The following is a 16,744-nucleotide window of genomic DNA, read 5'->3' on the forward strand; positions in this document are numbered from 1 at the left end:
CCACAAGAAGATAATTTTGCCGCTGCTCACCGTCGGCAAAGACATGTCACTTTCGAACAAGATTCCTCTGCTCGCTTAGATCCTCTTTTTTGAAGGGAGATGTGCTCCGTGCGGCGCTGCTGCACGCACTGCTGTTTGTCGGCTCCTTGGCGGCGGAGTCGGGTGCTCGAGGACCATGGATGCTGTCCCGTCGCTGCACACATCGGTGGTGTTGGGCGTCGTGAGGTCAGGACTCAAACATTCCTCCGTTCCTACGGAATTATTCGTGCCATCGTAATCCGAGCAGCTCCTCGCCGCAAAATCGCCGACTATCGCATTGAAAGCCTCCTCTTCCGTTAGATCTCGACTTTCTGGTTTCTTATCAGCACGACACGCAATCCAGCTGCTCTCGCCGAATAGGCGCCAGTGCACACCAGAATCCTTGCTCCCACACGCACCATACAACCATCGCCATCTTTCTTCGCGTACACGTGCGAGCAGCAGCAGTAGTAGTAGAGTGGCTGAAGTCGGCGAGCAGATCTGCGCACAGAGCGGAGAATAGAAAGTCAAAAGAAAAATACAAAGAGGTGCAGCAAAAATATACACACACACACATCGTCCCGGCGTCGCCGTTGCGTGCGCGGCAATGAAGCGACCTCCCGCGGCAGGCACGACTCGCACACTGCACGCACTGCAAAACGGGATCCACGCAAGAAACACACACACACACAACGACAGAGCAGCCAACATAAACTAGAAGGAGGAGAGAACCACAATCATCTCCCCCTTAGTTGCACAACAAACGGCCCTCCAATTTTTACGCGAGGCAGTTTCTGCAAGCTTGCCATCGTTCCGCTGCACGCTCTCAGCGCCCACAGTGGGAGTCAGCACAGCGTACAAGTGAGAAACAAAACGCATCGCACTCCCGTCTGGGAAAAACAAAATTACCGTGACGACAACAACAACGGTGCAAGAGTGTCGCATAGGAGGATACGATGGCGTTGTTGGCGTCCAGATCAATGACGCGTACCCTCAGAAATACGCGTGGAAGATATGGCACGTACGACTGCAGAGTCGCGTCCACAGATAAACGGTATTCGGAGCCAACACTCTCTTTCTCGGTGGAAAAGATGGGTCAATAATTTCGTCAGAGAGGCAACAGTGCAGAGGGCAGGGTAGAGCAACGTACCGCACACAGGAATCAAATATTTGACTGTCTCATCCCTGGAGAAGTAAAACCAACTTGGCCAGGGTTATCTCGCTCTCTGGCGATGGCACATTCAAAAAAAAAAGACTCACGGTATTGGGGAGACTCGGCAAGGCCCCAACGTGCATGCCGCGATTCCAAGAGAATGTGGACGGTCTGCATGTGTCCATGCAAGTCACAGCGGATAGGCGCATTATAGGGGATGCTGCTTGAGTGCGCCAAACGACGGTTACTTGCCTCATGCCACACCACAGGCAGGCCGTCCCTCATCAATTCCTGCAGGATTCGCCTACACTCCTCCAAGGAGTACTGGGGGCATCGGTTGTGCTGCACGCGGAACGCATCATCTTACACAAAGACTCCATTCACTAAAGGCCGCGGTTAAACAGCCCGTCCACAAAAATCGTCAAGGGACCGCCACCCACCGCGTGCTGAGGCGGGAAACGCACGCGATGAATACGTCTCCGGTAGGTTTCATCGTGAATACACAACCGCTATTCCCTCCGTCACAGCGTCGTCATCAACACAACAGCAACGCGCCAGTGCCGGCTCTGTTGGGTACAATGGGAGAGAAACTCCCACTCTCCAAGCCATGATGTCAACAAGAGAGTCAGACGGCTGCTCTGCCATGGCGATACCGTGTACCATCGGGTGCAGCAGAATATCAGAGTCCAGCTGATTGGAAGGCTCGGCTGTCACCCCGCCAATGAGAGAAATGCGCGCCACCACGCGAGGCTCCGCTGGCAGTCCGCCTCCGTATTGTGTTCCCTCAGTAACGGACTCTGCGTCAGCAGCAAGTGAGGCAAACTTCGGTTTGCTCCGCCTGAAATTCCCCCGGCATCTGCTCAATTCACCGCCATGGAAAAACGGCGATGTGCTGCGGCGGAGCATTTGATCGTTTCAGCAAACAAATTGGAGAAAAAGGGCTCAAGCACACCCACAAGACTCCCAGCAATAAAGGGAAAACACAGCGTGACTGACACGACTCAAAGTCATGTTTCTAAGACAAAGCGTGGATGACTCTGTCGACGCCACACCCGCACCATATGCCATCAACTCCTCCACGGCAAAAACGAACTGGCAAAAGGGAGAAGACATAAAAACGCTTTTATAAGGCAAAAAAGCAAAAAACACCACGGCAGCACCGCATCGCTCACAACGCCGTCAATCGGCCAGAGGCCTTTCGTCTTGAATACACCTGACGTACACCGTTCTTCCGGCACTTTTGTTGAAGGGCGGCCATCCACCAGCCGCAATCCGTCGGTCACACGAAGAGTGCAGCAACAGGCATATCTGTCGTACCCTCCATCACCCTCACAAAACGTCGAATTGTTGTTGGCGGGAGTGATGTTGTTTCTGCTCCACGCGTCCCCATCCCCCTGGGAGAAGAGACACGCCGACTGCTGCCACCAGTTCCTCCCTCGCCTCCTCTCACTTCCTCCACCAGCCCATAATACTCCGAAAAGTTGCTCACGGCAGTGTCTCCACCGTTCTGAACGTGAAACGACTTGAACTTGTTCTCCCTGAGACCCAAAGCGACCAAAGCAAAAGCGAGCCGGACATCCAACGGCTGCACTGGCTCAACCCCACAAAATTGCACCAAGTACACAATGACAGGATCACGACAGCAATAATGCAGAAAAATAAGGTCCACTGCGAAGATTAGTTTGTGTTGCACACAGTTGCGGTGCCACTGGAGTTATTGCACCGCCAAAAACAAAAACAATAATCCTGCAGCGAGCGGAGAGGACTTTTTTCACAAGCGCATTATTGGCGGAGCCAAGCAACTGTACCGTCAGCAGAGGGCAGCGGTCGGCGGGGGAAGTGAAGGTGGTAAGACTGTTGGGGAGGGTCGATGCGCAGTGTCCCTCACAAATACGAGGCGGGTGAAGTGAAACACACTCGCCTGAACGTCACCGGCCACCACAATGCATTGCTCCCTGCCGTGAATATTGATGAGCTCGAGGCTGGAGCAGCTACTCGCAATGCGTGAAAGCGTCTTCCTGCACTGACGCTGCTATTCACATTAGACGGACAACTTCAGGACAGTCGATTCCCAGCAGTAAAATGCAGCTGGCAATGACGCTGTGGATTCTCGATTCCCCTGGCAACGGAGGGCGGAGAAGACAACTGGTCTCCCCAGCTGCGCGGCATCCATCCATCCACTCTGTGCTTCCGGAGTGCCCCGCAGCTGCCTTGAGAGATGCAGCGGACAGAACTCCCTTATTTTCGCCTCGATCCGTCAACGAAGACTTTCGCGGAGGTGTCGGCACACACCGAAGTCTCCCTCGTGCCCGCCAAACAAAAGACACACACGTTGAGCATCGTCACGCGCGTCGACGGCTACGCAAACAAATACCCACCGCAACGCAAAGTGTTTCTTATTGGGCACAAAAAGAAAACTGGAGGCGGCGGCCTGGACAACACAGACATCAAATCGCACGCCAGGCAACGCTGAGATACATGCGAAAGGGCCAACGCGGGATCAGCGGCACAACCACTCGAGAGCTGCTGCGTGAACTCCACGACAAATGGATCAGCCTCAACGCATGGGGCACTAATTATGGCGGGTGACAGCGCGAAAGCCAACGGTTCCGCAAGGCCGGGAATTGTGGGGACGGCATTCAAACCCTCCCGAGATTCGTGTACCAAGACACGCAAATAATCCGCCCCTCGGTGCAAGTCGTCACCATAGTCCTCATCGTTATTTTTGTCGTCATTCGTATTGTCACACTCAGAGCCGGTGAGGGAAGGTGCTGCCATGATAATTGTGACATCACCCTGAATGAAACAACACAATGCCTCGAAGGGTGCCGAGTGCAGGCATCCCGTCAGGCAGCGACACGCCGCACTCCTGAAGAAAGCCGATAAAAGACCGTCAAAAGCTTTCATCCGCCATCGTAATCTCGTCCAGCAGGTTCGGCCTCTTCTGCTCCTTCGGCGCCTCGACCTTCTCCGCAGCACCAGCTGCCGCTGCCGTAGATCACGCTCCTGCTGCAATCACTCCCACAGAGAGACAGGGAAGAGTGTGTGGATGTGTGTCGAGAGCACAGCGACTGTTGTCGCCGGAAAAGGCCATCGTGGCACCGTCCGTCACGCGTCAGCACAAAAACGGCAACGACCGCAACCAGCAGAGCAAAAACAAAAAGGTGATAAAAGAATGACCCCAAGAGCAGGCAACACCTTCATGGCGGGCATCGTGCAGCCGCGTCATCATTTCAGCACGGAACGTCAGCCAACGTCCCTCGTTACCAAAAACATTCCTGCAGAGCACTGTGGAAATACTCATTTGCGTGTGTGCTGGAGAAGCTGCAAAGAGAAGCACAGGGAGGCACATCAACACAGCAAGAGGCACAGCTGGATGGCAGCGATACATGCGGCACGGCCCAACCCCAACAATCACGCACGGTGGCAGCACACGCCCAACCAGAGAAAAGAAAAGAAAAACGAAAAGAAAAACACGGCGGCAGGGTGTGGCTGTGTGTGTGGCGCTGCGGGTGTCTGCCAGCCCTGGCCGCAAACAAAACAAAACAAGAGGGAAGAAATGTGTGCTCCGCCCCACAGGCCCTCGTCGCACGCCCACACGTCACGGCTCCCTCAGCGCGCCGTTCGTCGCGGCCCCTCCTCATGCGTGCAGCAGGCGAGGCGCACAGGGCCGTCGTCATGAGCGTGTCGGTGGGTGTGCGAGTGGAGCAGTTGGGCGGAAACACACGGCACTCCTCGCAGGAAGAGCGCAGCAACAAACAATTAAAAGAGGGAAGAGTAGAAAAGAAAAACGTCCATATTGACTGCCCCAAAAGCAAAAAGAAAGATGGGGGGGTCAGTAATAAAAAAAAAACGGACAAATTAATAACAAAAAAAGACTAGCAAAAAATTTAAACCAAGCAGGAAAAAAAATTAAATTTACAAGTAAAACAAAACAAGAAGGAAAAAGCGTGGGACGACCAGCGCACACACACTCTCATTACTCCCGTAAAGCAACACACACACACACAGGGAGAGAGAGAGAGGTCGCCCACTCAATGCAATAAAAACAAAACAGAAACAGTTACGGTGCTCCGCCCATGCAGCCAGGCAGGACGGCAGCGGTGCGTGTGATGCAAAAGAGGGCACCAACGGGCCTGCATGGGTGTGCATGCATATATACAATGGGCACATTATGTGTGTGCCTCGTGGGGTGAGGTGAGGGCGAGAGTCCATGCAAGGGGACACACACAGAGAGAGAGAAGGACGAGTGTGTGTGCGGGCGCTGCACGGCTCTCTCTCCCTCACTCTCACGCGGCCACCACCGCAGTAGCAGCCACACACGCAACAACAAGAAGAAGAAGCAAAAGAGGGGAGGTGGTGTGGGAGACCGCGGTGCTGCCGTCACTGTCGCCTGTATTTGCGGTGGCATTTGTACGAAGGGCGTTTTTATCTTTCGCGGATTCTTCGCCATCGTCCGTGGAATATCCATGCGGTTGATGTTGTTGGACTTGTGTTTCATCACTTTGCTGCTGCTTTTCATGATCTTCTTCTTCTTCTTCTTTTTCCTGTCCTTTGAGTCCAGTGTCGGATGTCGTCGCTGCCGGTCCTTCGGGTGGCGAGGTGTCGTTAGCCGCTGCTGCAGCAGGCGTCTGATCTCCTGTTGAAGAGTCCCCTGTTGTGTTAGATGAATTAGTGCCCGAGGACCCCGCTGTACCACCACTGCCGCTAGCTGGAGTAGCAACAACAGCAGCAGGAGCGAGAGGAGGAGCAGGAGGAGGAGCACCGGAAGCAGGACCAGAAGGAATGCCACCGGTGCCACGACCTCCAGTAGGAGTTCCACCGCTTCCTCCAGAACCATCGCCTCCACCGCTTCCACCGGCAGCAGAAGCAGGGGCCTCGGCACCAGAACCTCCAGCAGGAGAGCCAGAACCACCAGGTCCACCAGCAGGACCACCACCAGGAGAACCACCAGCGGAACCATTAGCACCAGCGTCGGAAGTCTCCCTTGAATTCGAACTGTTCTGTCTACCACCAGCAGAACCACCTTCTCCAGCCGAAGCTTCAACGGCAGCAATGGGCAGCATTGACCGCAAGGGCACCGTAATCGCAGTTTTATTACATCCGTCAGGCATGTGGGATCCATTCTCACCCAACACTCCCGACGCCATGCAGCCACCCAGTGCGTTGGTGTCAACGTCCCTCGCATAAACACCGCCGGCAACGCACCACAGCACGCAGAGGGCACACACCAGCAGCACACGGCCAGTCATCATCATCGCCATCACTCCTGTCACTTGCCTGCAGCCTTCAGCACAAACTAACTCCCCGTCAACGCAGAGTGAAAGCAAAAGGAGAGACGAGTCATTCAACCACGCACCGTCCCATCCAGCAATGAGAGTCACACACACCACCAGACAACAATTAGGCGGGCGCGGTTCAACAACAATCAAATCAAAAAACAAAAGAGGAGCGCTCCTCGCCCGTGCACCGTTCCTCACACTCCCACAGTCACCATTACTGTTATTCCCTCTCTCCTCAGTCCCTCACAGGCACGCCACGCTCACTCCAACACGCGCCCCTCACAGCACGGGCAGTCCGTCATGCGCTCCCGCTGCGCCGCAACGTCGTGCCGCCCCTCCTCCCCAATCATGAGCGCAACGCCCAACGCGTACTGGCGCACGTGCTCCATGCGCTGCAACCACACACCAGTCAGGTTGGCCGTCATGCACTGCATCTCGTTGTCGTCCTTCTGCTTGGAGCAGACCCTCACACCCTCTCAATCCACGGCCTGGGAACTGCGAGAGGCGACCGAGTGGTGCCACGTGTCTGAAGATCCAAATGTACGGAAACAACGGCCACCCTCACTCCCTCACAAATCTCCACTCCCTTCACTGTCCCGCACACAAGGGCGGTGTCATGTGGAAGAGAAGCCCGCTGCACAGCACATGCATAAAGCATATGCAGCAACGCCGTTCACGTCGCACCGCAAGTAACAGCTATGCGCCCAGCACACACACAAAAGCAGGGAAAAAGGGACGGGGCGTCACCAAATCCACGCCGCAGTCCTTTACTTCTCTCCACACCGTGGATTGGCGTTGCGTCCCACACTCGCAGTGAGGCACGGCGCACACAGTCCGCTCCCTCCATGTGCACTCAGCAGGCCGCCGCCCAGTCACCCTCGTACCGTCGTAACGGGGAACAGAAACAATCGCCGTCGCGGACCATCGGTGCCACTGGCAGAAAAGAGGAAGTGGGGGCATTTCAACAGCGCAGACAGCAGAGGTACAGTCAACGGGACAAGTAGACACACAGTGACAGTGGATACGGTAACAATGGAAGCACGCTGCAGTGAGTTACCAAATAAAAGGAAAAAGTGAGAGTCCGGCATGACCCTCAAAAGAAACAATTAGGAAAATAGATTAGGTCGTAATTTTATTTCATGCGCCACGCAACGCAATAAAAACGACCGGGTGCATACATTTTTCCCGCACAAGAAACGGAAAGTAAGAAAAAAAAAAGATCGTACTCTTCCACCAGCCTACACAACACTCTCCTCACATTTCATTGCGGCATCCGGCCTGTTCCTCCAATCCTCCTTTCGTGCAGTCCGTGGGACGCACAGCAATGAGGCCGGCACCGCGTGTGGGCAACAAAAAACAAGAGGAGAAGCACGTCACCCATGACAGTGTGCAGCAACCGACCATTAAATAAAGGAACAGCAAGGATGCTTATCATTCCAGGAAGGCAACAAAGCCAACAGTGAAATGTAAATAATAAAAGAAAACACGCAGGGAACGCGGCACATGCTCTCCGCGAGGAGTCGCAATGCCACACTCTTCGGCTCACAATACCGCCACAACTCCACACAATCCCAGAAGAAGCAGCAACACCCAATACACGCACACACGCACAGTGCTGCCAACAGTTAACTCTCGCAGTGTCAATTTCGCGTCGTTGAGCGGGGAAAAGCAGTCGTGTAGACTCACACCGCTTCCGGAATACTGCGCGGTGAATTCTCGTAATAGGGTTTGCTCTCGTGTCCAGAGGCATTGCGTTGAGTCAATCCGCCCGCATCACCCTCAGCAACAAATCCACTGCCTGCAACGCCACTTTCTAAAACGAGAGATTTGTGTCCAGTGGCGCTGCGCTCACTCACCTCGTCCGTGTTATCCGCAGCAACGTGTTCCCTGCCGCCATAAGTGACAGACACGATCCCGGATGCATTCGACGCCACTACTACTCTCGGACCGTTGGCGAAGGAAGGCCTCTTCGTGGATGCATTCGGGACCATCACTTCGCTCGGATTGCTGGCAAACTCAGGCCTCGTCTCGGACGTGTTGGTCGCCGTGTTGGATGCGGGACTCCGATCGACGGTGTTGGGTCCGTCAGCCGCCGCAGACCGTCGCCGATCCTCGTGTTGACGTGACGGCTCAGCATTGACTTGCGGCGCAGTTGTCCCACCAGATTTTGTGTCATCCTTCCCTTCACGGGGTGGCGGCAACTGACAGATGCCCGTCCGGTCAGCATCGCCGCTCCGTGCAGGCGGATGGATGGTTCCATCGGGAGGAAATTGACGCCACCACAATTCATAAGGGCCGGCGTATTTATGTGTCGTCACATTCATCGTGGAGGCAACGGTGGCCCCTTCCTCTTCCGCTGCACAGCTGGCAGCACAGTTGCTACATGTGTGCACCGCATGGGCCACATGGCACACAGCACCCAGCTCACCATTCCTGCTACGCATGCGCACACCAAAGCCACTGAAAGTGTAATTCTCCTACTGAGCCTCAGCAATGGCAGCAGAACACTTCGTCCACGCCCACACACACACACACACGCGATAGCTCAGGCTGCCGTCACTCGGAGCACACGACACATCCACCGGCACAACCACCGCATCCGCATCACCAGATACATCTCCAGCACTCCCAGCCGCCGCCACACACACGGACGAGAAGCAGCAGCACAAGAGCGCAAGGACCAACATGGCGCCGCACCGTCACCATCGTCACCATCGCAGTCATCGTCACGCGTAGTGGAGTCGCTGGAGTCAGTGAGCTGATCGGTGAGGCAGAAGGAAAGGAATGCAACAAGAGAGAGAGGGACGGAGCACAGCGGATACAGCGGGAGAGCAGACAACATGAGGAGGGGGCAGCAGGCCCAGCCGCACAGTTCACACACCACGAGACGGCATCCACGCAAGGAAGGCACACAACGCCAGCATCCACCCACCATGCAGGAGGAGAAGACATCCACCACCATCTCCCCACAGCTCATCTCCACAGCCAAAGGGAAACAGCAAAAACGCCGCGGCCACCTCACAACGCACCCGGAGCGAGCACCCACAACGCACAGCAAAGAAACCCTCATCCATCCATCACGCGGCACCAAAATTTCCAGCCATCCCGCCCTCAACGAGAAACGGAGCCCAACTCAACGCAGTCGCACGCGGTGCATCACACCCGCAGGAAAAGGAGACTCGGGCTGCGCACTCCCTCCCCCTCCCTTCTCATGCCCACGGAAGAAGACAACAACCGCCACACGCAACTGCCAGCATGCACCGCAAAAGGAGCATTCAAATCCACCGCAATGTGCATCTTGTGGTTGTGTGGTTGTGTGCCTGCAGCAACACAAAACAAAACAAAAAAACAGCGACCAGAGTATGTGGAGGGACGCACAAAAATGTACAGCGGAGATGCGTGGCGGAAACAACAAGAAGAAGACCGCTCAAACTCATGACTGCACTGCAGCCCAAGCAATGGCAATTCACAAAAGATTTAAAACAACATTCCCATTCGTCTTATGTAAACCCCATCACACAAAATAATTATAAATAAAAAAAAGAAACCGTCCATTACTGTTCCACACAAATTTAAAAAGCAGCCGGCTGCCGTGTGGCCACACCAAACTGTCCGCATTTATTTTGCCCGCAAAAGAAAATTAAAAGATATTTAAATGTCTTTCAACCGTCCGACCCTCTGCGTGTCCGCGCATCGTTTATATTTCATGGGGTCATCTGCGTGTTGCTGCTCCCCTCAGCCCTCTCATCGGCGTGCGAGTGCGGCCCGCAGAGCACAGTCACTCGTGTGCGTGGGGACTGAGAGAAGCACGCAGACACGACGGGAGTCGCGTCACTCCATCGGGAGAGTGAGCGCAGCAAAAGAAAAAATCATCAGAGGGGAAAAGAAATGCTCACGAGGCCGACACCGAAGGGACTGCCGGCGCGAGAAATGCACACGCAAAGCAAAAACATTACTTTAAAGAGAAACACGGCGGCAGGGTGTGGCTGTGTGTGTGTGGCGCTGCGGGTGTCTGCCAGCCCTGGCCGCAAGAAAACAAAACAGGAGGGAAAGAAATGTGTGCTCCGCCCCACAGGCCCTCGTCGCACGCCCACACGTCACGGCTCCCTCAGCGCGCCGTTCGTCGCGGCCCCTCCTCATGCGTGCAGCAGGCGAGTCGCACAGGGCCGTCGTCATGAGCGTGTCGGTGGGTGTGCGAGTGGAGCAGTTGGGCGGCAAACACACGGCACTCCTCGCAGGAAGAGTGCAGCAAAAAACAATTAAAAGAGGGAAGAGTAGAAAAGAAAAACGTCCATATTGACTGCCCCAAAAGCAAAAAAGGAGGAATGGGGAAGTAAGAGATAATAAAAAAAAAGAATTTTGAAAAAAGACACACACATAGAGTCGCGCAACACAAAAAAACTTAAAAACGCACAGCAAAGCAAACAGGGAGAGAAGTAAATAAAAGTTATTTGTGAAAATAAATTCATTAACAGGTGTGTGTGTCGGTGCAGCGGGGGGTGCAAGTGTTCCACGCGGCAGCCAGTCACTCCTCACAGAGCCGCAAGTCCCCACAGTCCCAACAGCAGAAGAAGCAGCGATGGCACCATTCCGCTCTCACGCACAGCGCCAGCATCGCTGTTATTCCCCTGGGGCACATTTCCGAGGTTGCTGCCGAGTGCCGTGGCATTCACCTCCCTGTCCTGTGTATTAACCTCTTCCTCCTGCCCATTCGTTCCTCCTTCTCTTGTCTCCATCGTTGGCTCGCCATCAGCAGTAGAACCGCCACCCACAGTTTGAGTTCCGTCGGGAGATGTTCCTGACGTCACCTGCACCACGGACTCCTCTTCTGCTGAGGGAGTACTGACAGTGGACACCGCTGATGCGGATGCACCGTCACTGCCCGCACCACTGCTCCCCATCGACTGTCCCTGTTCTGTCAGCTGTGTTCCGGCAGTAGACGGATTTCCGGCTTTCTGAGCATTCGGGGTCACCGGAGGAGCGGGAGGCATAATGGAAGCAGAAGAAACTGTTGAAGGTTTCGCCGCCTCCTTTTCCAAAGATGGAGTGGAGTCTTTATTCGGGTCGATGGCGCCAATCTCTTCAGAGCTCAACGGGCGGTTGTACAGCAGGACGTTCGTCACCGTCACAGACACGCCTTCTTTGTTGTCTGTGCTGCCTCCATCCCCTCCAATGTAGAAGTGGGAGATCCCTTTCGAATGTGTATTTTCCAATTCACGTGGCACATCCTCACCCACTTGCTTACCATCGGCGTACGCGGAGAAGTGGCTGCCGTTCCGTATCAAAAGCACCACGTGTTGAGTTTTCTCTTTCTCCCAAGTGTTGCTGTTCTCCTTAGTTGTATTGCCACCACACAGCAACTGCCAATTCTTTCCGCTGTCGTATGACAACTCCATAAGTTTGGTTTTTCCATCACCATTCATCATCACACCCATCAAAGGAATAGGATTATCTTCCTTTGGCTCACCGTCGATGGACACCGTCGCCACAAGAGTGAAGTTGTAGTTCGCAAAGTGGTACAGCTGATTCTCCCCCTGCTTGCCAACGGGCCACTCCGCCCACGCTCCCGTGAACTTCACGCCCTTATCCGAAGTCCCTGTGGCCGCTGCTGCACCGCCATCATTCTCCTTTACTGTGGCGTTCACCCCGAGGTACTCGTCCCTCCATGTCTTATTAGAGAAGTCGCCGGACAAAAAGCCAACCAGTCCTTTCGTCGGCATGGCAATGCGGCAGGCAGTGTCAGGTGAGGTAACCTCCTGAGCGATTGAATTGGTGCACAGCTTGGAGACAATGCCGTCCACTTTCTTCCACGTCGCCAGCACCTCCTTCACCCGCTTCAGCTGCTCAGTCAGAAGCACAGAGACCATACCTAGTGACGCTATATCTTTATCATCGCTCTTCTTCTCGTAAAGTGCAATCAACTCCTCCTTCTTATTTCCACTTCCAGCAATTTTGTACAACAGGGAGCTGGCGGTAATCCCTTCGTCCTTCCCGGATACCGGCCCAATATCAACAATGTGCGTGTTGTCCGTCAGCCAGAGATGGAGTTTACCGTTTTCATTCTTTTCATGACCTTTTCCTTCTCCGTTCTTGGCATACACTGGCAGAGTGACGAGCATCACATCCCTGTCCTCAATCGTCGCTGTGATGAAACCGCTCCCAACGCCCTTCTCAGGTCCCGTTTGTTTGTTGCCCCACACGCGCGAGAGTGTCCCGAGCGCCTCCGTCCACGACTCCCCCTTGTCAACGGACTCGTACACCCTGCGGCGGCCATCATCACACGCAGTCATCATCATGAGTTTGTCCTTCTCCCACTCCACGACGGAGGGATCACTGCAGCCACCGGCAGAAACATCCTTCGACAGCTTCCAACCCTCATTGCCCAAGGAGTATATGACCAGCGAAACGGTGTTTGTTCCTCCAGCTGCGCCATTGGACTTAATGCCCTCCACTGGGAACACAAGCGTACCGTCCCTCATCTTAACGCCCGATCCACCTCCGCCAATCAAATCTGTCAAAGATTCTTGTTGTTGCACGTTAGAAATGCTCTGGAGAGCGTCAACATCATTCCAATAAATTCGTTTTTTACTCTCCTTATCAACACTGACGTTCCCTCTCGACAGCAAAAGTCCCCAATAAGCCGAAGTACCAGTGGCTTCATCAAGGTTGTAGATTCCAGCAAGCATGTAAATCTCACTTCCCTTCACGACTGTTGTTGGTCGGGCCACATCCACTCTCTTCTCGCTTTCGGTGCCAGAATGAGCAGCGATTTGAGCGGCACACTTGCCTTTATCGGAAGAACATTTCTCCAGTAATTGTGTATTCAGTTTAGCTTTATCCAACTCCATGCTTGCTTGTTCACCAGTCAACGCCAGAAGCTCCGAGGCAATCCCAGTAAAACTGCCTTCTTCCTTCTTCGTGTCCTCCGCCTCGGCAACGGCAAACACGTCACCATCCATCTCAACAAGACTGGGAACACGGAGCGAAACCACCGTTTCTTCATCCTTCTTATCTCTCCAAACAAACCTTTTACTCTTTGAAGATTCCGAAGAAGGAGCTGCCCCACTGCCGCAGCACATCATCACGACGAGGAGAAGCAGCATCGCGGAGTAAAAAAGGTGCCGCGACATGTTGTGCCCCTGCGGCTCACTCTCTCTTCCTTCCCTCCTTCTTCCGCTGGATCCGGTCACGCGGTGACGGTTGTGTGTGCGGGGTGCCTTCACTGCAGCAACACGTGAGAGCATATAAATATGTGTGTGCGGTGTGTGTGCGTGTTGTTGGTCCTTCAGTGCCTTCGAACTTCACAGTATCGATTAGCGCTTGTTTTCCTTCTTCGTAAGAGAGTGATTGGTAGAGAAATAGAGAGAAAAAATATGGATAGAAAAGGTGAAACAGTGAGCACAGCCACCCATCCACAGTGAGTGGCACCATCATCCCCGCCGCAGTCACTTCCAACAACAACAACTCACCCACACAGACACACGGAACAAGACGGAAAAACAGTGCGCCGGGAACACACAACGAATGCCACCACCAGGAGCCACGGCGGGTGCGTAATTATTCGTCACACATCAGCATGCACTGAGCAACGCCCACACAAAAAACAATCAGCAGGATCCAAAAGGGTCCAACCGCCCTTCGCAGCACCCACGCGCTGCCGCCAGTCGTATTACTGTTGTCTCTTCCATCGCACCTGCTCCGCCACCGCACGTGCGGCACCACCCCGCACAGCCAGACAATACCGCATCGAATAATCCGCAGCTGGAGAGACGCGTCGGCACGCTCAGCTGCTCGGCGGGAATCCATACACACTTATCCCAGGCACCCTCAGTGCCACGTCACCCATGGGCAGCACTCCAAGAAAGTCACGCTCACCGCACGGCAACAAAACAAGACGCAGTGTTCCGTCATCCCTCTTCCCAAGAGCCGCCACAGCCAAAATCCTGTGCGTGCGTGCGCTCCCAGCGTTCACGCCGCTCCACAGCTTGTGCAACACGGTCTGAGTGTATCCATGTGCCTTTGTGTTTGTCAGCGCCTATACTTGCGGAGCAGCTGTGCGGATCAAGAGAGAGCAAAGAAAGCAACGGCAGAGAGAGAAGCGGATAGCACACACGCAAATTCCTCATATCGTAAACAAACAAACGCAGCCCGCGGAATGGGTGCACTCAACCACAACACAAGCTGAAGGGAAAAAGAAAAAACGAAGCGTGGGACGACCAGCGCACACACACTCTCATTACTCCCGTAAAGCAAAACACACACACAGAGGGAGAGAGAGAGAGGTCGCCCACTCAATGCAATAAAAACAAAACAGAAACAGTTACGGTGCTCCGCCCATGCAGCCAGGCAGGACGGCAGCGGTGCGTGTCGTGCAAAAGAGGGCACCAACGGGCCTGCATGGGTGTGCATGCATATATACAATGGGCACATTATTGTGTTTGCCTCGTGGGGTGAGGTGAGGACGAGAGTCCATGCAAGGGGACACACACACACAGAGAGAGAAGGAAGAGTGTGTGTGCGGGCGGTGCATGGCTCTCTCACACTCACTCTCACGCGGCCACCACCGCAGCAGCAGCCGCACACGCAACAACAAGAAGAGGCAAAAGAGGGAAGGTGGTGTGGGAGACCGCGGTGCTGCTGCCATTGTTGCCAGGCGTCGCGGTGGCATTTCTCATGGTGATGGTGACATTTTCTGTTGAGGTTTTTTCTCCTGCTTGAAGTTCCGTTGTTGTTGCTGATGGTTCAGCGGATGATGATCGTGGAGTTGTTTTTGTTACTGGTGGGTTGCTGGTAGTAGAAGATAGGCTTGTAGTGGCTTTCAGACCGACGTCTCCCTTCTCCTTCTCCTTTTCAACTGCATCCCCACTATCATCTGGACTTTCCGTGGCTTCTTCTGAAGTAGAGGAGCCCTGTTTTGCTTTGGATTCTGATCTCTCCTTTGGCTGCTCCTTGGGCAGTGCGGTTCTAAGAGACATTGCTTCCGACAGTAGACCCTTTTCTGAAGGTTGCGTGCTCTGAACAAATGGGGCATCGAGGACAGAAGATGATGAAATGCCAGCCATAGAAAGAGGAGAAACCGAAGAGTCACCTCAAGAACTGCCACCGCCTCCTCCACTTCCACCACCACCATTGGGGTCCAAGACAGTTCCACCACCGGAACCTGAACCGTCAACAGCAGATTGTTTGCCACCATAAGAAGCAGAATTATCCAAATTGGAACCTCCACCTCTTTTAGAACCTCCAACAGAACTGCCATCGGGTCGAGTTCCATCAGATTCTGGTGATTGTGGTGTTCTTATTGCTTGGCCCGCCTGTCCTGCATCTTCTGCTGTTTTATCTTCACTGGTCAACATTTTGTCTGCTGGTGTTGGAGATGGGCTCCTTCCGTTTTCTTTTGGGCCATCTCGTTGCTGCGTTCCTTCTGAATGATCTTTTGGTTGTTCTTCTCCATCACTTCTTGTTTCCTCATCGTCCGCTTTCTTTGCTTCTACTTTTTCCTCTTTTACTGCCGCCCCACCATTACCTCTTGGTGGTTTTTTGACAGAAGTTTGAGGGCTGACCTTCGTTATGTCTTGCGAATCTAACGGTTCTTCTGAGGTGTTCAACACTCTACCAACTGGAGTTCGTATATCCAGTTCTTCTTCATGGCCACCCTTAGACAAAGACTGTGAACTCCTCGATGGTTCATCTTGTAGCTCACCAACACTATCACCAAACGATACCCCCACCGCACCAAAATCGCACCACAGCACGCAGAGGGCACACACCAGCAGCTCACGGCCAGCCATCATCATCGCCATCACTCCTGTCACTTGCGTGTAGCCTTCAGCACAAACTAACGCCCCGTCAACACAGAGTGAAAGCAAAAAAGAGACAAGTCACACAACCACGCACCGTCCCATCCAGCACAGTCACAAATGGCAATGCACGCACCACGAGGCAGTTGGAATCAGTACAATTGCAGAACTCACACAACGTCTTGCAAACCAGAATTTAAAAATGCAGTAAAAAGCACAACAACGGATTTGAGGGTCCGGAATGACTCCCAAAAAGTAAAAAAAGAAAAATCGATCAGGCACTTCTTTTATTTTTTTTGCCAAGAAGCAAAATGTAAACGACCACTGGTTTGTGTATAAGTACTGCATGGACCGAATAAAGCAAAAAAAAAAGATCGTACTATTCCGTGAGCCCACACAACTCTCCTCACATTTCATGCGGCATCCGGCCTTTTCCCAATCCCCCTCTTGTGCGGTCCGTGGGACGCACAGCCACAGGCCGGCACAGCGTGTGC

At 53.8% G+C, this 16,744-nt stretch overlaps 3 protein-coding genes and 2 pseudogenes across 3 annotated transcripts, besides 4 other annotated features; all 5 read right to left on the reverse strand.

Annotated features, from left to right (window-relative positions):
• Positions 1–16,744: part of a sequence feature (areas not merged during assembly with more than two copies in the genome that could not be assigned to a particular haplotype) that runs on past both edges of the window.
• Tc00.1047053510465.60 lies at positions 845–4,078 on the reverse strand (annotated as a pseudogene).
• Tc00.1047053510465.74 (mucin-associated surface protein (MASP), putative) lies at positions 5,461–6,435 on the reverse strand (the record flags this gene model as incomplete). Its single annotated transcript, XM_813263.1, has 1 exon — positions 5,461–6,435. One exon carries the CDS (start codon positions 6,433–6,435, stop codon positions 5,461–5,463), a length of 975 nt encoding a protein of 324 aa, XP_818356.1.
• Positions 5,696–5,718: a microsatellite.
• Positions 5,881–5,954: a microsatellite.
• Tc00.1047053510465.90 (uncharacterized protein) lies at positions 8,136–8,897 on the reverse strand (the record flags this gene model as incomplete). The annotated part of the gene is made up of 1 exon (XM_813259.1): positions 8,136–8,897. The coding sequence occupies one exon, from the start codon at positions 8,895–8,897 to the stop codon at positions 8,136–8,138; it is 762 nt and encodes a 253-aa protein (XP_818352.1).
• Positions 9,974–9,996: a sequence feature (AT_rich).
• Tc00.1047053510465.100 (trans-sialidase, putative) lies at positions 10,986–13,697 on the reverse strand (the record flags this gene model as incomplete). The annotated part of the gene is made up of 1 exon (XM_813260.1): positions 10,986–13,697. One exon carries the CDS (start codon positions 13,695–13,697, stop codon positions 10,986–10,988), a length of 2,712 nt encoding a protein of 903 aa, XP_818353.1.
• Tc00.1047053510465.110 lies at positions 15,003–16,253 on the reverse strand (annotated as a pseudogene).

The sequence above is a fragment of the Trypanosoma cruzi genome, genomic scaffold, assembly GCF_000209065.1.
Source record: "Trypanosoma cruzi strain CL Brener 1047053516759 genomic scaffold, whole genome shotgun sequence".
NCBI lineage: Eukaryota > Euglenozoa > Kinetoplastea > Trypanosomatida > Trypanosomatidae > Trypanosoma > Trypanosoma cruzi.